Source organism: Augochlora pura, chromosome 8 (genome assembly GCF_028453695.1).
Source record: "Augochlora pura isolate Apur16 chromosome 8, APUR_v2.2.1, whole genome shotgun sequence".
In the NCBI taxonomy this organism is placed as follows: Eukaryota; Metazoa; Arthropoda; class Insecta; order Hymenoptera; family Halictidae; genus Augochlora; species Augochlora pura.
The window spans coordinates 11,191,813-11,214,345 of NC_135779.1; the positions used below are offsets into that span (position 1 = coordinate 11,191,813).

The 22,533-nt window shown below is 39.2% G+C and overlaps 1 protein-coding gene across 10 annotated transcripts in view; it reads right to left on the reverse strand.

The window, feature by feature from the left end:
- The window catches only part of Raskol (Ras GTPase-activating protein raskol), a 335,723-nt gene that overhangs the window by 107,891 nt on the left and 205,299 nt on the right, over window positions 1–22,533 (reverse strand). Inside the window, exon 1 of one of the 10 annotated variants that reach the window (XM_078189685.1) lies at window positions 2,207–4,306. The exons of 6 other annotated variants lie outside the window; for them this stretch is intronic. In XM_078189685.1, coding sequence (XP_078045811.1) covers window positions 2,207–3,038 — 832 coding nt within the window. In that variant the 5' untranslated portion in view covers window positions 3,039–4,306. Of the gene's footprint in view, window positions 1–2,206; window positions 4,307–22,533 lie in introns of those variants that run through there. 3 more of the 10 variants (XM_078189682.1, XM_078189684.1, XM_078189686.1) reach the window with 3 other exon arrangements.

Genomic DNA, 22,533 nt, shown 5'->3' on the forward strand with positions numbered 1-22,533 from the left:
AGATATCTGTAGTCTGTAAATTAAATATGTCGTGAATCTATATGAAATTGTTTAATTGTTGTATATGTATAATATCCTGAAATTTTTTATCCTGCTACGTACAGTGACTATTTAATGAATTGAAAATAACACTGTCAAATTCTTTGAATGTCTTTACTGTTTTGTCTCTACTAATTTTTATTATAAATTCGTAAAATCTGTAGTCTGGCAAAACTAAAGAGACTGTCATTTATAAATTATTTAAAGATTTAAATGCAACGATATCTGATAAAATATCAAATTCTATCATATCATATCTGGATAAATATCAAACGGCTTTGAATTCTGCTCGATTTATATCGATCGGAAAATCGTCGTTGCAAGTTTCGCGAATACATTCGTTTCCACTGTTGCTTGTTATTCTATTGTTACGTTTATTTCTGGTTTAGCCCAACAATGCCGTTACTAAATACCCGGAAAGAATGAATTTCTATTTTGAATTTTGACCTTAGCAGGGGCGGCGTGCGTAACCGACCCGACGATTCTTGATTTACGACCGCGCCGATATACTTCAACTTTTTATTGTTTGCCCGATAAAACATTGAGAAGCGTTGCGAATAAATGTGATTTGCTTCGAAAGGAGGTATCGAATGCCCAGGAATTCACGGGCTACCCCGGTTTCGGGAATAAGGGGTGAGATCATCTCTCTGCCACCTGGGGTGGCTGACAATGTGTCCCATATATCACGTGAAAGCTTTTTAGTTTGATCTAAAATACCGAAAAAGGGAGCACGTCGCCGGTCGGTTTCTGATCAAATAATTTGTAACACGCAAACCGAACCCTATGCAACAATCGAAAACCTGTTACCCCATTTTTTTCCACAAAAAGCATTGCGGATAAAGCTCGCCAGGTTCCAATAAAAATTAACGAGATTTGCAGATCGCTAATAGACCATCTGGTTTAACGCATTAATAATAAATAAACAAACACGATTCGGGATTTATTTTTTACGAGTTCATTAATATATATCCGTGGAATTATACGAGCTTACAAATTCAATGTTTCTGGTTTAATACGACTCATAATGGAAAATGAATTATACTTTGTCCGAAACATTTCTATAATTTGATACGTCATTATGCACTAGGGAATATACTATTTCATGTATTTACTTAGTAATATTAACCCTTTATCACGTTATCAGCACTGTTGTGGAGTAACACGAGCTCTCTCGTAATGGCAATTGTTATTAAGTCATTATTCAGTGTTTACAATCGAAATGAACAAGTGTAAGTATAGACTTGTATTCGACTTTGGATTCAACATAAGTTTAACCTCTTGTAAATTCTACTATGAAAAAAACATCAAATTCTAATAATAAGTAAGTGTTTTGTGACAACTACCGTTCTTCCATTTCTATAACATGTGAGCATTGTGATCTATAACATATTTTGGAGTTGTTATTTATGAGCATATGTTCGGAAGTATGACATTTATTCTCTTTAATGGCGATCAGAATATTAAAATACCCTACAGTATTGCAGAGATAAAGAATACTTTCTAATCTGCTGTCAGAAGCGATCAAATCAAATCCGAAATAATTTGCGTCGATCCACACCCGATAGAATCTTGATCTCATTAATCTTAATACCGCGATCGCGAGCATTCCTTATCCAGTGTTGTCAACGTTTTCTATCGACAATTCCGCTAAAAATGCATCGTAACTGCAAGACATAAAATCGACCTGCAATGCAAGCGAACAAGACGTTTCTCGGAACCTCGTTGCTCAACTATGATTTAACCTTTTGTGAACGAGGACACTTCAAAGAGCTAAGAGTATTTGCCACAGGAAACTGGACTACGTATCAAAGACATAACTGACGGTAAATAATGGTAAAGATTACAGAGTAAAATTATATGCTTGCATCTCGTTGAACAAGATGCGAAGTCTCGATGTCGTCAACACGTCGACATTCGAAGGCTTAAAAACCTATCGATCGCGTCGTAATCGACAGTGTATCGAGGCAACGTGATCGGAAGGCTAGGGAAAGGAACGTGTGCGCAATTAAACAGCGACCAGCGGAAACACATCGTACGATCATCAACAAAGGAAAATCTTCCGCTTGGACTATCGGCGACGGTGTTTCTCCGTGCGACAAAAATTTCCCATTAAAAACTCGGCAAACAATGTGTAGCTAGTGTGAAAGAGTTTCCCACAGTTCGATACCTGAATGAATCCCAGCGTCCGCGTCGGCGTCCTCGAAGACAGACGACTCGGTGCCTTCGTCATTATCCGCGACAGAGTCCTCGGGCGTCTCGTCATCCTTGGATTTCTCGCTCCCGGATCGGTTCTCGTTCCTGGCAGGCGTCGCGACGCCGCAGGGGCTGTCGACCGAAACGTGTCTGCCGGGCACCTTGACCAGGGTGCTGGTGCTCCTGGCTAGCTTGGTGCTATGGGTCCTGCGTATCAACAAGTTGGTGAACGTGGTGTTCCCATTCTGTTTGCTCCTGGTCTCGGTGGACGCGTTCTTCGCGGCTCCGTTCGCCTTCGACTCGGCGATCTTGCCGGCCCGCTTCTCGTCGGTCTTCCTCTTCGAGTTCTCGTCCTCCACCTCGAAGCAGGCGATCGTGTTATTCAGACGGCTGTCTTTCCTGTTGGCGTCCTTCCTGCCGGTGAACCGGCTCTGGAATCTCTCGATGGTCTTGAACGACCTGGTCCTCTCGACCTTCTTTCTCTGCTCGGACCCGGCCACCGGCGGCTGCTGCTCGCTCTTCGGCGTCTCGAAGATCTTCGTCAGCGACTGCACCTTGCCCCGCGACTCCGGGAACGTCTCCTCGGTCCTCTTCCCGCTGGACACCGACTCATTGTTGCTCAATGTCCGCGTCAAGATCACGGTGGGCACCGCCTTGCTGATCGGGAACGTGTTACTGGCGAACTTGTCCGGGTCGGAGCTGATCGTCTTCGGGATCTTGGACGGGTGCCTCGTCTCGCCGTCCAACGACACGTAGAACGTCGACCGCCGCTTCGGGGACTCCTCGAGATTCGTCGCGTTCAACATGTCTCCCCTGCTCGCATATCAATGGCCTCGAAGTTCCGCCAAGCTTCCGCCCGAATTCTGCGCAAGACCGAACATCCTAGAACAGTCGATCCTCTGGCAACCACCCGGAGTGAAACACGTCCCGGTTTTTCTCCACGGAGCTTCCTATTGTTCGATTGCCACGAAGTCCGTGCGACTCGGGAGACGAATGCCGGGTCACGATCCACCCTTTACGGTCGTTTCGACCGTAGATCAAACACGAACACCCTAAAATGTGTGCGACACGTGCGACCGGGTCTCGAAGTTACTCCGAACGCACCAGTCGGTGGTCCACTGTGGCGGGAGTGTCCTCGAATTGACTTTACGGTCCGGCAGAGAGGGGTCCGGGCGCGACCGCGGTCGAGGGCCCCGAATTGCGCTCGGCCAGGCCCACAGCCCCTCTAAATATAACCGAGCAGCGATCCGAGAGAGCACGTGTATCGCGAAAAACAAATACGGTGTCGGAGTGCTGGCAGAAGCAGATAGCGAGCCGCGTCCAGCGTTCCCTCTATCGACGCTCGTTCTCGCCTGCCGTTTATCGCTGACCTCTGCGCAGCAGCCGCACTGTACACGACGAACAGACCGCTGCTGTGGGACCTATCACTCGCTGGGGGGGTGGTATCACCTTCGGAGCACCTGTTGTTAATCACCTGGTTCCTTAACCGAAACAACACTCGACGACCACGGGCAACCTGACCGCGGAGTAAAACGGGCCCAGGAATGCGGGGAACAGCGGCGACCCGCGCGACGGGCCCACGGACTCGCCGAATGCTCGGACGCGTCCGCGGTAACGAGAAAACGCGACGCGATCGAGACGACGTGTGTCGAGATCGAGCGACGACACGGATAGCACGGGATAGGGGCACTACTCCGGCACGACGTAAAAGTAAAAGGGTCTGAGTCACTGCCACGGAATCGGGCCCTCCCGCGGCCCCGGGGACCCGTCGCCTCGCTCCAGGAATGCGCGCAAACCGCCCGGATGAGCAACCAGCATCTCTCTCTCGGCCGTTTCTTTTTCCAAGGACAAGCACCACGGGTTTTCAGACACACGCGCGCCGCGAGCGAAGGGATACGAGCAGAGCGGCGTCGCACGATCGTCCGCACCGCAGACGGGCTCACGACTATCTGCTCGATCCGAAGCGGACCGAAGGCGAGCAGCGCCTCTGCTGGCCGGCCATGGCGAACCCACCGCTCGATGGTGTGGTGTGGTGTGGAGGATCGAGGACCGACTACGGATCGACGAGCGTGTCCGATGCACTGCTTCACGGGTTCTTAATTAATCGGATTAGAGAATCGTGTAATTAAAAAGTTTCGAGAACTTTTCATGTTTTCTTTCGGTTTGTTTGTTTGTTTGTTTCCTTGTTATTTTATCGACTGTGTGTTCATGGCGTTTCTGGGAACAATGAATTCTTGGAGTCGTGCGAGGTGTTTTGGAGAATGTGATTCGAGAAATTTGTTTTGTAACACATTAAAGGCGGGAGTCGTAGTACTACGATTTATCTCGATTGTAGCTTAAAGGCGGGAGTCGTATTAGTACGGTTTGCAACCTCATTGCGTAATCCATGCGCACTACAATTTGTATTTAGTATGTTTTGTGGTTTGAAGCGTTACGTAGCATACTTTCGTCAAGATCCCCCGTCTTTAATGTGTGAACAAGATATTTTAGCCTTCTATTGTATTATAAATTGTTTTATGTTTTTGAAGTTAATAAAGATGTTGGAGTCCCAATAGGAAAAAGCAAAACTTGTAGGCGAGATAGTCCAACATAGAAAGGCGAAGCTCTGTTTATAATAATCCTGCACTTTTAATACATTCAATGCCAACCACGAGATAACTCGTCAGGTGTTGTAAAGGTCATGAAGGCATCGTAAGAAGGATTTATTTGTTACTTCTTACGTATTATCATTTTTTACTTACCGGTATTTCTTTACTCACTTACTATTTACTTATTGCTGTTTCATTATCTTTTGCAATGTCGACGTCTAAAACAGACATTTTCAAAACAGGTTTGACGGTTGATGTGTTAAGAACTACTTCGTATCTGTTGGATCCAAAATTTGGGAGACATGCACACTGTGTTGACAATTCTCTGTTCAACACGTGCTTCAAAAACTGTTATTTTCTTCACTTTAAAATTATGGAAACATATGTTCAAGAAGAAAAATTCAATTGTTAATTAAAGAGAAATAATATAGGGAGATATCAACCGTGATATCTCATATTTATATTTCATACTGATATTTCATATGTTTAACTTAAATTTCTCGTGACAGATTTTACTTTCTTATCGATCAACCAGATTGATAATTAATATTAGCTCTAGTAAAAACAATTGTAACCCTGTTATAGTCATATTATAAATTTTGAAGGTAAAAAATAATAATATCCCCTAAGTATTAAAAGGAACCTGATTCCCATAAATTACTCCATACAATGAAAAACCTTAATATATTCAAGTGGCAAACAGGAAAATAAATAATAGAAAGTATACAACACTGGTACAGAATTAATAATATATATATATAAATATAGATCTTGAAATCATTTCCAATACTAAGTTCGATTTATGTGACTTTCATGCGTGTACTATTCTTGTATATTATTGCAGTGTGCCAGTTGCATAATGCGTAAAGTAACAAACGCTGAATCCATTGCAGCTATTCATATAACTTGGTCGAATGATTTTTACCGTTTAAGCCGCAACCACTCTACCTAGGAATTACAAGAATTATTTATACCCTCCAACGCTGCTGAATGGTATAATGAGTTCTATTTGATGGTATCTGAATGTTGAACCGATGCAAGCAGGCCACGAACAAGTGACCCTGTGGCCTATTCAGTCCTGCTTTGAGGTCACCGATTAACTCGAAATTGTCATCTTAATTCGTTTTCCGTGCATGGGAGATTCGTAATCACGATGGGCAGATAATATTATCAATGAACTAATGTTACCATAGAGCAGCACTTCTCCTTGTAAATTCAAACTATATGTACGAACTTTGCTTAATCATTTTCTTACTTACATTTAATTAAATCGTTCTCTTATTTATTTTGTAAAATTAAATTATATAGAATCATAAATTATTTGTACATAAAATAAATTTTCATTAGTTTGAGATAAATATTTAATTTAGTCTCAATATTTCTTTAAACGATTGGTGTAGAAAATAAAAATATTCTCACATTTTGAATTAGAATATTTAATTTATTTTTAAATGCTTGGTGTGAAAAATTAAAACTTCCAACGATTTCTTGATGTATTTATTAGTATAAATAAAATATTTTTCACTATAATATAACTAATTAATTTAAAAATACTTCTAGCATAGAATATTTTATCTGAGAAATAAACTTGAATCTTACTTTACTTTAAATTCTTCAAAGAATAATTTTCCCAGGAAAATTTAATTAGAATTAGAAAATGAAGGTTATTGCAATATCATTTATAAATAGTTCAAGAAGTTCGTTGCATCACCTTCAAACGACTGTGATCGGACGAGGTCCAGGTACTTAAAACCACTTCAGCTAAAAAGAATTCTGAAGAGAGTACTAGACGAGATCCTGTCGGTAGATCACCGCAATGTTGTTTCGAAAGTGATTGTACTGGATCCAATGCGGGAATGTAGCTTTTTTATAATTAACTTTGGCGAGATCAGTTGGTTACGTAACTGTTCGGATGCAGTCGATTTAATCTCCCCTAAAAAAAACGAATCACGCGAGTGATCGTATATGCAGCTACATAATCCAATTTCATATTGATGTTATGCGACCCGCTATTAAGCTATAAACTAGGTAGGCGACGCAAAAATGTCATTTTAATGGCAAATAAATTAGCGTTTCTAATGTGCTTCTCGCTTTCAAACCTGAACCTCGCTGTAAAAACGTCCTTTTCTGTTATAACGCAAATTCGCGACGACTCGATGCAACGCGCGATGCGAAACGTGTGACGCAAACAATGTAACAACGGTCCGATCTTTTTTTACAACTTTTAATATACAATAAAAAGTTAATAAAATCCTGATATTATTTCTTATGTAACAAATTTTTCAATCCATCAAATATATTTGTCTCTTACAGAACTATCTCCGGAGACGCAAACCGCATAATAATCGAATGAAACTCGCAGCTTCGGAGACTCGTTTATAAACGAAAGTTCCCACCATAGTTTCACTTCCTTACTGAATATTTATTTCACCTCGTTATGCAAACAATAACCCGCTTTAAATGCACCGAGCTGCACAGGATAATTAATAAACAGTTAACTAAGATATTCGGTAGTATTTCAATAATTACGATATAATCATCTTAATTCGTTTAGTTACGAGTATTATTTAATGCCAAGGAAATTACATGGAATTAGTGACGCGTGTTTATATGGGCCCCCGTTTTATCCTTGTCGGGGCCCACTGACTTCCATTTAGGAGAGGCTACGTTGCTGGCTTTCTTCGCGGCCTGGTATGATACACACGAATCTAATTCCGACTGCGATTTATGTGGATGAAAGTCGCTGCACGTCCGAGGTGTTCATTCTGTGTATCAATTACGGTTCGTCGGTTAGGTTTGTCCGACTGCGTTTAGGAGCTTTATTTTCCTTTCCTTTTACACCGTTCAGTATACAGTTAGCCCCGAATAGATGCAGTCTACAGATCGTGGTAGTATTATTTGATTGTTTCCAAAGCAATTCTGGAAACAAACTTTACTCTTTGCCCGCGGAGAGTTCTTTTACATAGAACAGGTATTAGGGAGGAAGAAGATTACAAAAGAAATAAATGAAAGAAGACGTTATGGATGAGTAGAACTTATTGAAATTGTGCAATACACATGTTCGTTCTATTGACTCAAACGCAATTCGAGTTCATCGAACAATATATTTTTTCAATGTTTTACATTAACCCCTTGTACCACGACTCCTTTCACGCTGCGTTGATTACCACTTATTTGTCCTTAGTATTTTCGTTAATAAGACTAGATAATTTTTGTCTATTATATTGTCTTTATTCACTTCCGTTTCTAGACTTCAATAACAAAAGATCTCAATTTCATTTTGATTTAGACGAAATGAATAATATTCATATTTAGCAGATGCTGCATGAAATCTTTATTACGAGTCTGACTCGTTGTTATAGTGCAAGGGGTCAATGACATGGGAATTAGATAATCGTTGTGCAATGACAGTAGCCGTTATTAAAGTTGATTATTAATTTGGTATTATTTTACCGATGAACTAAACACTGGCAATATTTTTCACTAAGATTTAAAAGGAACTATCAAAATAATCAAAATGACTGCTTTCCGAATTTCTCTTTAGCAGTTGTTGATATAAAAATTATATAAAACAATATACAGTCGCATAGTTCTTGATATCAACTAATTTCTGTATCTTTCTCATTTCTTCAAAGTTTCTCGGAGGTTCGAGATTAATATGTCTCGTTTTTCAGTAACCTCGGAACGTTCAAATAATCGTAAAATATATTTTACAATTAATTTAACGCTCGACTTTTTGCTCTGTCCAATTCATTTGAAAACATTATGTTAAATTAACCATATATAAATCCTTTCGTTGCCTGGTTTCTTTTTCTTAATTTATTCCCGCATGTACTAAGTTGTCATTGTCATTACAATACATAAAATGTGTTGCAATCTTTTAACTATCTTTAACAATAATTTCTTACATTCTGTTACACTTCTCACTATCTCACAAGGAAGTATCGGAATCGTAAAGTTGTAGTTAGCAATCCAGCCGTAATTCTAAGTACATATCACGTACGAGTATAGCACTTTTATAATGCTCGCTATCGTAATTGATCTCGCACTTAAACCGTGCTACACTTTCGTTCGAGTTTTATATGTTGAAATAATTCCGCTTTTCTTCGCACATTTTGTAATAATTCTGTCGTAGCGATTTCACTTAATAATAAACCTACCGAGCAGTAAAAGCGACTGGCACGAAGAGCCTGATAAAAGTGAAAACATCGAAATTACTTAAATCTTATGCAGTTTTCATTACAGTTCTCGCCTAAGTAGTGCAGTCTATCGAACGAAGGCGTGTTTATAATTTTGAACAGTTTTAAACGCCAAACCGGCCGTTCGATCGCGACGGGATTTAGCGTTAAGTTTGGAAAGCTTGATCAAATTTTAATGAACTATTTTCGAATTGAAATAGAAAGTGTTTGTCCTAGATACGCTGCAGTTCCTTCACCCCGATGAACGAGCCCCACCGTACAAAACCAGTGCAAAAATGGCCGATCGCTGTTTCACCGCCGCCGCCGCCGCACGTTCAAAACTGCGATGACTCATTCCCGACCTACGATCACGATCGATAATCGTTTCCTCGATTTCCTGCTATACTTTCCTGCCTTTCGAAACTGGAGCGAGTCCCACGATTTACAATCGCGGTTTCCATTTCACAAAAAGAAACGACCCATTATGCAGCTGGTAGCGAGAAAAGATCTATCAGCAGCTGACTCGACGGAACTATGTCGCTTTTACTGAATCCTACATTCGAGGTCGATCATTTTCGCAGTAGAGTGTCGTTTTCTAGACATCCGTTTGCTGCTTGATCTAGAAACGGACGGATATACTTTTCCTCACGGAATTCCAATTTTTCGGGGAAACGATGCAAATTATTTGTCGGGATGTTTTCTCTTCTGATGAATTTCTTCGCATGATCCAGATGATGCTAATATTGGAAAGACGTTCAGAACGAAATATGTTAATTTTGATCCTGATTTTTTGGACGAGTGAAAAGAAGTTCGAAAATTAATTTACAGTTCCACGATTACTGAAATTGATACCAGAATCACGCTACTAATATATTGTTTAATAACAATGGTAAAACTGGATGTATCTAAATACTATTTCTATTATATCACACGCTTGAATAAACAGACTTATCTAATCATTTATATCATAGGAATATTTTTATAATATCAGGAATTGTCGAAGAAAAATTCAGAAAACACTTTGTCTACTTTGATAATACGTGTGTCATCTTGTCAAAAATATTGACAGTATTTTCAATTTTCTACTAAAATGGTACAAAATTAACAATGCATCAAAACGCAGAGAGAATCAAACACAGAGATCGCTTCTAATAAACAAAAATAAATAAATTTCCATATGATTCATATAGACATATGAATTCCATATCTATCGACCCTTATCTTTCATTTTCATGCAATTCTCGTAACATTGCAACAAACTGTACGGACAAGTCACGTTTTGGAAAACGTCTCGCAAATCAGAAACTGAATGGCAGTGAGTCACCGGTAGCCAGACCGACAAAAAACTGGCAGGAACTTTTATCGAATTCTTTCGCGTTGTGAAACGATCGCGGCGAGCATTGCGTTCACGTTAATCATCCGGTAAACGTGAAACGAGCAACGCGGTGTTATCATTATGCAAGTAAAAACAGCGACAACCGTAATTGCGCGATCATTGCTGGAATTTGAGTTTCAGGTGGTAGGTGTGTCGTGCAAGCTGTGGGCCTTGCGTACCGTGTTGGTGTCGTTCCCATTTGTAATTCTTAGAATTAAGGCTTCAGTTTGATTGGTAAATTAGAATTGCAATTCTCTCGGCAGCGCGACCGCTATTGTTGCGTCACTCTTCCATTTGCGCATTTTTGCATAAAATTTTATAGCGTTGCTCGCATTATCTACGATTTTATTTAACTTAAAAATAAGTAAACTCTTATGTAAACGCTATGCGGTATTAATTTGCTTTTAATTTTCTATAATAAGATCCGCCGCCATATGAATTGTAATTCATAAATTCACATTTTTGTGAACTTTTTAATAGAAATACGAAGGAAGGAATGTTCTGAAGGAGATGTTCAGTTAACGCAAACATTTCATAACATTTCAAAAACTTGCATGTACGATAAATGTACAGAAATCAGCAGTTTACTTATCGGTTTCAAAACAAAACGATTTCGAAGGATGTTGTATTTAATGCTCTCGTTTAGAGGGAGTAATGTATGCTAACTTAGCAAGTTACATCATGTTTTTGGAGATTATAGGGTATACATTTCGTGCAGTTTAATCAAACAGCTATGAGTTTGTAAAAGGATTACAATGAAATGTGTTACACACGTGTTAATTACTCGGTTTCCTTGATTTTTGTCGACCATTGTACGTTTTGCATCAAATATTTACTCATTTTAATTTATACGTGCACGTCCTTTCAGAAATACTAAAGAAATACCAATTATGTAATATCATTAACCAATTAACTGTTGCAACATGTTTGAAAAGTGTGTAAATAACTGTAATTATACTATATGTTTCACTTAAATACTACACCTTCATAAGATCTATAATTTATTAAATACAGATATATCCTTTTTAATCAGTTAGCTGCTTTTAACGCCTATACTCGTAACGAGAAATTTTATACGACGATAATATTCGTTAAAAACAGCTAACTGGTTAAATATTAGCTTCCTTCACATGTCTTCGTACTTCCGTGTAAGGATTCACTTGAGATAGAAATACAACTAATCTGCAGCGGATAGAAATAGCCTCTGACATAATCGGTCAGAATGGATATTAGCTAAACGTGCGTGTACATTCGTCGAGGAAAACTAATTCATCGGATTCAAGCAGCTTGTTTAATCGAACGGACAATTTGCATTTGCTGAAAAATCCTTCGCGATTCGAAGCATCGCTCCAAGAGAAAATATCGGAGCGCGCAACCGCCTGATCGAATAGTCCCCGTTTGTTCCATCCAGCACAAGTGACATACTTATGGACGGGGGTGTACGTTCCGCACGCATCGTCGCCTCTATCTACGAGCGATTAATAAAACAGACGGCACGATACACCTTTCCCAAGATAATTCCCTTCCTTGACACAGTTAGGAGCAGCAGCAGCAAACTTCATCCCGGCTTATTGTGACACTCGATCAATTATCAATTAAACCGCGGCCGTCCCGGGACGGCAACACGGCGCAGCATCGACGTTTAATAATCCTCTAATAAGACCTCGATTCGGCGGCCGTCCGACGGCCGGACCTTGCGATTTAAATATCCACGAAGATAGTGGGTGTCGTTCGGCAAGTACATCTCCGCGAACAGGTGCCATTTAAATTTCAATCTGTCCGGTGGGCGCCGCGTCGACTTTCATCCCGCCAGTGGGTGCCATTTAAATTTCAACTTCGTCGGTGGGTGGTCCCGCTTTCATCGCTGCCGACAAGCAGTCGTTCGAACGGCCATTTTCTTCATTTCGAGCCTGATTCGGCGAGGATCCACCATCGACTTTCGAACATCGTCGTTTACCGAATCGGCGAATCATCGATGAAATTGCTCTCGATCGATCCACCGATTTCTTCGCGACGGTTCCGTGTTCTGAAACGTTCCGATCTGCTGGCAATGCGAAGAAACTCGCGGCCATATTGCAACTATCTCGAACTTGCTTTCAACAAGAAAGTAATTACTTTGCCAGGGATGATTGCGCATTTGTACAATCGCGGGCATGAGAAATGTGCACGCGCTACAATCCGATCGAGTAATTTTACATCGACGCCGCTGTGTTGCATTTTGAAGTAGCGACGATCGACTTTTTTTCTGCTCCCGTTCGCTTCTGCGAATTGTGCTAAGCAAACAGTTCATAGCGCTTAATCCCTTGCTATAGAAGTTCAAGTATCGTTTGTGGTTTTTCTTTTCATTTGTGGTGTTATTTTCATTTGTGGCGTTTCTTTCGAGTTGAACTCAAATTCTGTTCTCTTATTGGTAATATTTATTCGTCCAAATGCATTCATGCAATAAATACTTTCCTGCCTCTTCCAAGAATTTATTACAATCGAAAAAATCATTTCAGTTATGAAAATAATGAGATTAATTAAACAATACCACGCCTCTTTTTATTTTCTATATGAATTAGGACTTAAGAAAGTCTGTAAAAATTAACAAAAATAAATTCATATACTCTAGAATACTGTATAAAAAGTAACGTTCGTCGTATCCTTAATACATTAAAATTTACGCAATAGTTCTATTATACATCTACAAATGTCCTGCAAGTGTTATGTAAAAATGTATCAATTGCATTAAAATCAATGGCACACTTTTAAGAGAAGTTACAACCATAAAACAAATTAAAATTCTGTCCAGTATCTGATAAAACAATTCACTCGCGATTATATCATTCAAAGGATTAAATAACGATCAGTTTAGCACACATTCGCCGCATCTACCCGTGCACAATTACGAACAAAGAAAAAACAAATTTCCAAAGGTCGACATCAGAAATTTTTTTTTTTTCTTAGAGGTTTAACGTCGTATCAGCTGCAAGGCTATTAGCGACCTTCTATTTAAATAGACCTTATATTTTGTTTATTAAGCCTGTATCTCTCAGAAATTTTAATAGGTCCTTGATTTTGTTGCTGTTTATGTTATCCTTGAGCAGTGGTTTTAGTTTGTGTTTGGTGCGCATATAATTGTATTTTCGGCAGTTTAAGATTAGGTGGTCCGTTGTCATTTGGGTGTTGCATTCTTCACATAGTGGGGAATGGTTCTTTAGTTAGCAGATATGAGTGTGTGTATCTGGAATGACCAATTCGGATGCGGGTAATCGCTACTTGGTCCCTCCTGGGTAGTGTACTGGTCATTTGATAGTTACTGAAAAATTTTTCTGTAATGTTAGTTATATGGAGTGGGGCTGATTGTTTCCATGTAGTTTCCCATTGTCGCGTTAGCTGGCTTTTGATCGTTTTGATCAGACATCAGGAATTCCTCGATCAGAAAAGTGCCAAGAAATAACGGCATTCGAGGAATTCGTCTAGAAGGAGGTGCGTAGCTCGAGCCACGCGCAAACTCATCGCCGCGATCACGTTAAATAAGCCATTCGCGAGCATCCATACTCCGTTTACGACCCTAAATTCTAGGAAGGGATCGGCGGTTCGATCTGGGCCTCGCAATTAGCGCGCCAGAAATAGCAGCGTATCCGGCCGGTACAGAGAAATTGCGTTCAATCAATGCCCCGCGATTGCAGAGTGCAAGACGAGTCTATTTCCCGATGGGCGCGCATTCGAATCGTAGAATCGATCTGATCCGATCCGATTCGATCCGATCCGAACCTGGGAGAGAGAGAGGGAGAGAGAGGGAGCAGCCTTGGGAGCCCTCCTTCGAATTTCCTCTCGATCCCAACGACCCGATGCATCGGTCAATCGCGCTGTGGCGTATCGCGATCGATTCCACGAAGATCGTAGATAAGCATCGGCGGCGCCGCGAACGCGTCTGTTGCCTGCAAACGACGCGCATAAGGATCTGTAACGTGCACGCGTGACGGATCGTGCGTGCAATAAGAAAAGCCACGGGCCGTATTACGCCGGTCTGCCACGGATCCTGGTTCTTTGTGAGCGAAACGTGCGTCACGAGATTCTTTTTCATTCGCCACGCGTACCCCGTTGCGCTCTGTCTTCCCCTTTCTTCGCCGGCTTGTCCCGTCGTCACTTCGGAATTTTCGCTCGCTAGGACGCACAGTAGTCTAAACGGTAGATCTAGGTGGTCAAAATCCAATTTTGTAAATACCGAAGGTGTTATATTTTTGTAGCTTTAGTTTGAAGAACGATGGTGAAAAGTTCTTTCTCTATGCGCTTGTAAATTGTATTTAACATGATTTAATTTAATTTGCTTTGATTGAATTTATTTCAATTTTATTCATTTTCATTTAATTTGCTTTAACTTAATTTATTTAATTGGCGCAAACGATCTTTCCCATTAGATAAATGTGGCAATACACTAATTGTTATATTATTCATACGTTATATTTGGTAATTGAATGTTATTATTGAAATATTCTTCGTAAAATGTCAGGAATTCTTACATGACATGCTAAGGTATTAACATTTCTCATGTTTAATATTAATCATACCGAGTTCTGAAAGTGACAAATTTGTCTCATCTTGTAAAAATTATAAGATTATGCTTATTAGGGATTTACTAATTTTTATTACAACAGTTTAGCGATTTGTGTTGTACACCTTATTGTTTGTTCTCTCTACTTAATTATAGATTCTATTTTTTGTGTCCTTACAATATTTGATTACGTTCCTACATGTATATTGCATATGTTATAAAATATTGTAAATAATAACATTTTCACATTCTAAATAATAACAGTTATATATTCTGATGTTTTATCAAAAAATGTAAATTCGAAGGTGCACAAAATTTTGGCCATCTAGATCTACTATTTAGACTGCTGGCGTCGGCCAGCCTCGATCCTTTTTCTTTGCTATTTACGCCACCCTTTCGCGTGTCTTATTTCTGTGCACCCTTCCCTGAAACGAGATCGATCTGCTTACCACCCTTTTCCCAACGGAACATCGCACAATGGTCGAAAATGCGATTCTACCTAAGGAAAAGGTTTTCTGTTGTCATACTATGCATTTCCTTCAACAATATCTACATATGTATATTAACACTTTGTCATACTTTGACAAGTATAATCGTCATGATACAAAATGTTGCAATTTCTTCATGACGAGTATACTCACCATATATTAGTTATTGAACTATATACAGGGTGTCCCGGAAGTCGTAGTACAACCGGGCAGGGGGTGATTCTACATAAAAAAGGAAGAAAATATTTTGGTATAAAATTTTTTCTTCCGGTTCTCCGTTTTCGTGATAATCGACTTCAAAGTTCGTTCAACTTGTAAACGATTTAATACAATATACTTGGGTACGAATTCCAGGACACCCTGTATTTTTCAAATGTGTCGTATTTAAACAAAATATGAAGAGATTCAACATGTGTGTACTTATAGTGTAATTAGTATAGTATAAATAAATAATTATAGTAATATACACACTTTTGAAAGAGATTGCAACAGTTACCAGGTTAAGTTGATATATCATTCTTTTTTTCTTGTTATTACTACTTATGCACTTAACACGTTGACTGCCAACTACGAGATATCTCGCAGGTTGTTTACCTGCCCAGGACACCAATTACGAGTTATCTCGTAACTTCTTTACGGATCAATTTTGTATATCTACGACAAAGGTCGTACAATGAAACTGTAAATTAAATTGGCTTCTGGGACCGGAATCCTTGAAAGTGCCGTGGCAGTCAACATGTTAATTAAATGGGAGCATACAACAAATATAAATTTTACATTCTCTTAAAGAAATCATTACAGTTGAATAAGTTCTAATTATTATAACAGTGACGAAAATGATATCACAATGGCTTAAAATACCTATTTATTTCTTCTATTTTGTGTTTAATAATATTTAATATAGACCGAAGAGAATAATTTAACAATTAATCTAAAAAGTTTAAACCTAACTCTCAATACATCTAATATGTATAAAACGATACTAGGAAATCGTATGAAAAGTTCACCCGTTAAAATGATGATTTCCAGTGACGAAGGTGTGAATATATTGCTGTTTTTCTTTTTTGCAAGCATGAATAACATTATGGCGGTGCTACAAAGGGATCCGGCATTTCATATACAACAACCTAATATTTCTCATGTTACGAGCTCCATGGGGTGAAGCGAGGAGTACGCTAACGAGATGTACACCCATAAATCTTTATATAACCAATCATGATGCTCTATTGACTGTAGAACCAGAATACAAGACATTAGGGTACCACATGCTTCTAAGTAAATAGGTCAGCAATCTTTTAAATTACGATCTTATGGAGTTATTAAATAGGATTAACCATCTAGATCGGTATTTTAATTGCATCAATTTTTAGTAAATAACCGAAGGAAATTATAGATCTAAATGAAGACAGATGGCGAGCACGAGAAACACGTAAATTCATTATCGAAGTAAACACTGCAGATTATAAACGAGACATATATAATTTATGATTAAAAACAATGTTATACAAATAATTTTGGAGACCAATGATACAATTTGAATAACATTTCTCATAATTGTTTTCGGTGTAATAATATTATTCGATACATTATATAGGATATTTTACATGTTGGTAAAGATACCATATTATTATTTCACTTGTCAGTAATTTAAATTATTCATTAATATCAAATATCACTTAAAGTGTATAAAGATCTTCGACCATCATGATTAAATAGCGGATTTATGCATCTATAACAAATTAATAATATAATGCATCAACAACTTAAAATTAAAATATCGAAATTGAAAATTAAAAGAATGTCAGAATATCGAACATAATATGATTCAGAACTCGTTAAGATGATTGAAGAAAAAATGAATTTTCTATTTCCTACAATCAACGCAGACCATTTCCATTTTGGACGAAGATCCACAGTCGGGTCATGATTATTCATGCGTACACCCTCGTCTCGCAGCATTCTCGTTCACGAAAGAAATAATCGCAGCGAGGATCCCAAAAGGAGAAATCCACGGGACACGGCTGAATTTTCCAGGCGATCGATCGCCGAAGAAAACGGGTTCGGGACGGTCCTAATTAACGATTCCCGCCATCAATCCTGAATTGGCGAAAGGTCGCCGCGCGGCGCAAATCGCGGAACATCGAGATACAATAAACCGTAATTAGCAGGCGAGCCTAATGCAATCCGGCCGATCTCGGACGCGGCCGTGATATAAATCAAACTTATTCGCCGGCCGGCCCTTCGGCCCTCTTATCGATGCGCGGCAGAGATAAATCGCGAGGGGGAACCGTCGGCGAGGGTAGTAATTAGTTTCAGCGACATTAGTCATTAGCGGAACGCTTCCTCGTGTCCTCTTTTGTGTGTCACTCATATACCAGGCCTTTCGATTATTACGGCAGCCGGATGGGACTTAAGCGCGCACGATTTACCGCGGTTTGTAATTAAATTAGAGGCCGATCTTCGCGGCCGATCGCAACCGCGAGAAACTTTGTATCGGTGCGCGAACCGCCCCCGGTCGAACGGCAGAAATCTTCCGAAGTACGCGCAGGTACTTCGTGTACAGGCCGCCTTCGGGGATAATACTACACTTCTATCAAGCGGTTCCCGGAAAAATCTGCTTCGCGCAATTAAACGTTACCACTTCGCCGATGAAGTTTATGCTAATGCTACGAGACGCGGGGGATTCCGGATGAGAAAAATCTGCGGTACCCGTGGCGCACGATGGCGAATAATCACCGGTGAAGTCGTAATAATTATTGCTTCGGTTTCACATCGGTTACATTTATGGAGATACGAAAGTCTGTACTAAGGTAATGCTATCGAAGTTAGATACTAATTAATATTTTGACGTTAATTTACAAGTATAATATTCGTTGGGAATATCGCGTGTAATTACATCTAAAAGCAATTATAATTTGTTCGAACATTGTTTGTGCCAACGATGAACAACTTATTATATCACGTCCTTAAACAAATTTTTAAATGACGTTTATGCAACTAAAATATTCGACCGTTATGTTACCTTTATTTAACTATGGAAAAAAAGTAATATAAAACAATAACCGTAACTGTGAAATGATTAAAAGATTTTATTACCTGTTCATTAATATTATCATATCTGCTAATTAATAGTTCTGCAGAATTTGTGATCTATACCTAATTAATTCATTGATAATCTTCATAATTTGTTCATGGATCTCTCATAATAAGCATATTGAATAGAATAAATAATATGCAAAAGAAATCAATCATTTTTGATAACTTGATAATGGAAATTTTTCCGATATTACCCGGCTATCTAGAAAATCGCGAAGGCTGTTACCCGCGGATATTTTCTTTGCTAGCCGCGTAATAATTCATTACTTTCTGCTGTGTCACTAATACGCTAAGTAATTTCTGTTAAAACGATCGTCCATCAAGGTGGCAAAAAAACACCGGCATCCGCTAGCAAAGGTTAAATTGGATCACATTATCATTAACCATATATGATTCACAGATTCGCTCCTCAAATTCCTTCTATCCCGAATATGGTCCTCGATAACAATTTGTCAAGGATTCTTTTCAATTCCTAATGCGCAACATTCCATGCGATGGCATCGATCACTTCCACCGTGTTAAATAACTTTCGTCCCATCTCGTTCGGTCGTCAGAGGACCGCCGATTTTATGCGATTATGGCATACACGATTATGCACTTAGATCGCGGGACTCGATGAAACTTTCTAATAGACATGTAAACGCTTGATCGTGGCGTATTTGTGTATATTTTCTAAATTGACTTCAAGTCGGAAACGAGCAAACAAGAAGGGAAAACTCTGTGATTTGATTTAGATAAACGGCGTCAATTACGCGCTGAAAAAAAAGTGTAAAATTAATTTTACTTACAGCTATTGTGAGTTCTGCTAAATCGTTTTTAAATTGCGTAAAATGGTAGTCGATTAAATATCATAACCGTGGAGAATGTTTGCAAAATAGTGTAACGGAAAGTTAAATTTTATATCTAATTAATTCAACAGTAACAGTAATTTTGGTGCTGTCTAAAATTCCACAAAATTAAATTCTGCCTCAAACTTGTAATAAATACATTTCTCGTAGAATTTACAATTTGTTAAAATGTCTGATATCTTCTGCTATAATCACTGATTGTCAACAACTATAAAAACGAGCCGCGAGGTTCGAATACTCGTATTCCCTTTCCTCGAATTCTCCATATTCGTTTACAAGCTGAGGATCAATTCGAGAGAATTTATGGTACTTACGGTATTATTATTTATATGTATGATACTATTCACTACGATAGTATTTATAGTTTCTGAGTAAGAATTGTTTGTAAACTGAATCTGAGTGACGAGTATGACGTTCCACGTTCGAAATACGAGAAATATTCATCTCGTCGCAAGCTGTTCGAAAGCTTTAGTTCCAGCATAGTTCGTTAAAAGTCGGCGACCGAGGCATTTCACCTGATTTCGTAGTTCTCGAGTCAACCGACAAGATTTAGCTAAAGCAAGTAAAATTTTCCGGTCGCGTTACAGGATCCACATCGCGCATCCGACGAAGAATGTCCGCAGGCTGGATCTAATCGAGGAACAAAAACGACCTCGTGGAGAAAGAACTGACCAGCTGTACGCATAATGCGCGAGATAACGCGAAGTGTGCGTAATGTCCGCGGAGAATTGGACGCAGAGACTCTGGAGGCGTGTTAACGAGGCACCGATAAATTAGTTCCATATCGTTCCCTGTCCCTCGTATCGCTTTACGTCTCCCGAACGGTGGGTCCGTCCCGTCATTGACTACCGTTTCCCTCTAACGTGTCTTCGATAACTGTAAAGGCGGAGAGAGCCTGCGCGGACGAGGAGGGTCGAGAGATCGAGACGAGCGAAATGGGAGAAAGAGAGAAAGACGGACGAAAAAAGGCAGGAGAAACGAGAAAGCGAGAGGAGGGAGAGAGAGAGACAGAGAGGGAGAGGAGGGGAAGACGAAAAAAAGGATAGAAAAGACGCGTCGAGGACGTCGAAAGAGGAGACACACGCACTTCCCTCGTTCCATGCGGTGCCTCGAACGGCGTCGTTTTTCTTCCCACGCAAGACTCTCCCGGCTTCGTCTGCGATGCGCATCCGTTGTCCCTTAATCTCTTTTCCCCGACGTCGTTTAATCTCCCCATAAATCCGGCACTTACTTTCTGCGCGACGAAAGAACGCCGAGGAGGGCTGGCGGAATTAAGACGGTAACACGTTAATTGCCGGCTCGCTTCTAATGGTCAGGGAATGCAACGCTCCCGGGGCCGTTTCGCCCCGCGTGCACCTCGGATGCACGGAAAAAAGATTCCAGACCTGCCGCTAACGAAATTCAAGAGGAGACTTGCGAGTTCTAAGCGCCGACAGCGTCGAATTATGTTTCTCGACGACGGAGTTCGATAACATTTTATTCGAATTACGGATGAGAATGAGCAAAGTTTTATTCGACATTGTCGAATTGATATCGAAGCGAATTAACATTTATCTAGATAAATAATATCCATGATTTTATTCGAAGAGAAATGATTTGGGATAAGAAGCTATTTGTTATTGGAACAAGGATTTAGTTTTGTACGAATTAATTCGGAAAATAATCGATTTGAATGAAAATTGAGTATTATAATGCTTTTCCATAGTTCTTTGATTAATTTTTTTCTTTTTAATTTTTAGAATCATTTTATTGTTAATTTTCAGAATAGATAGAATAATTTGGATAGTAAATGTTTATTAGAGTAATTTTATAACTAATAAATTTGTGTATTTAATATGTCCAATGAAGTAAGGAGGCAGCTTCATAAACTTCAATCTATTGAAATGATTGAGGGAATATTAAATATTCGTATTTTCATTATTTTATTCTACGAAACACATTCATATTTTTACTATATTATTCTATGAAAGATATTCATATTTTTATTACATTATTCCACGAAATATATTCATACTTTTATGATTATATTTTATGAAATACATAGACAAATTTAGAACCATTTTAACGAAATCAAGCGTAACCCTCCCACCGTCATCAGTTAATCATTTAAGCCGGTTCCTAAGAAATTCGAATTTGGGAAAACCGCTTGCAACCATGAATCAGAGTGTACGAAAAAAGAAACACAAAATTTTGACATACTTTATCGTGGCTAAAAAAAAATGTAACACATGGTATAAATTAGGATGTCGTTCGCTCGCGAGCGTTCATTTCGCGAGGGAGCATACGTATACACGTGTACATGCTCTGTCAAGCGAGAGGACTGAAAAAGAAAGTCTAGTGCAGCGGTGCATAGTGACGAGGAGAGAAATGGGGGGAGCGCCGGTGTCGAGAATAAAAGTGCCTAGGGCATACCGACACCGTGACACAGCCCTGGAACCGCCGTGTGTTTTATGTTTATACGGGGTGACTGGATAGGTTTCACGAACGGACCAGTCCTACGATGGGTTTAGGATTGGGGTTAGATAATCCATTTAGCCGAGAAACTCCTTGTGGTCAGAAGAGTCAAGTTCTCCTGCGCTAATACCGAAAAGATTAGGTCTCCAGACTAGGCAGTAATTCACGGACGTTCGCGGAGACAAGAATTTCCATGCACTGATTTAACCTTGCCAATTTAACTCTTACTTTGACGAGACTAGTAATGGAAATTTCAGTAATGACTTGTTCAGAACAAGAACTGTCGATCTGTCTTTTTTTTTTTAAGTCAAATTGAAATTCGTAGAATAAATATTTTCTTTCTCTTCTAAGAGATTATTAAAACACCAAGTCATTGTTACCGCGACGAGAATGTTACGGCAACAAGTCAATAAAATAAATAATTATGTTTAACTATATGTTCGCCATTAGTTGCAATAACTTTTTCTCATTTATCAGGTTGTTGTTGAAGTATACTATAATTTGTCCTCAGAAATGAAAACTACAATATTAAATTACAATAAATGGCGAAGAATATTGAACAGAAAAATTTCAATGTAACGTTTGATATTGCATTAATAAAATAAATTCATTTAGGTACTCCATTAGTTCTAATAGATAATTATAAAGTACTGTCGCGAGCAACTTGTATACCCTTCACTTACTGATACGATTAAGAAACAAAATGTAAATTGTCAGACTTTTAAATCACTATAAAC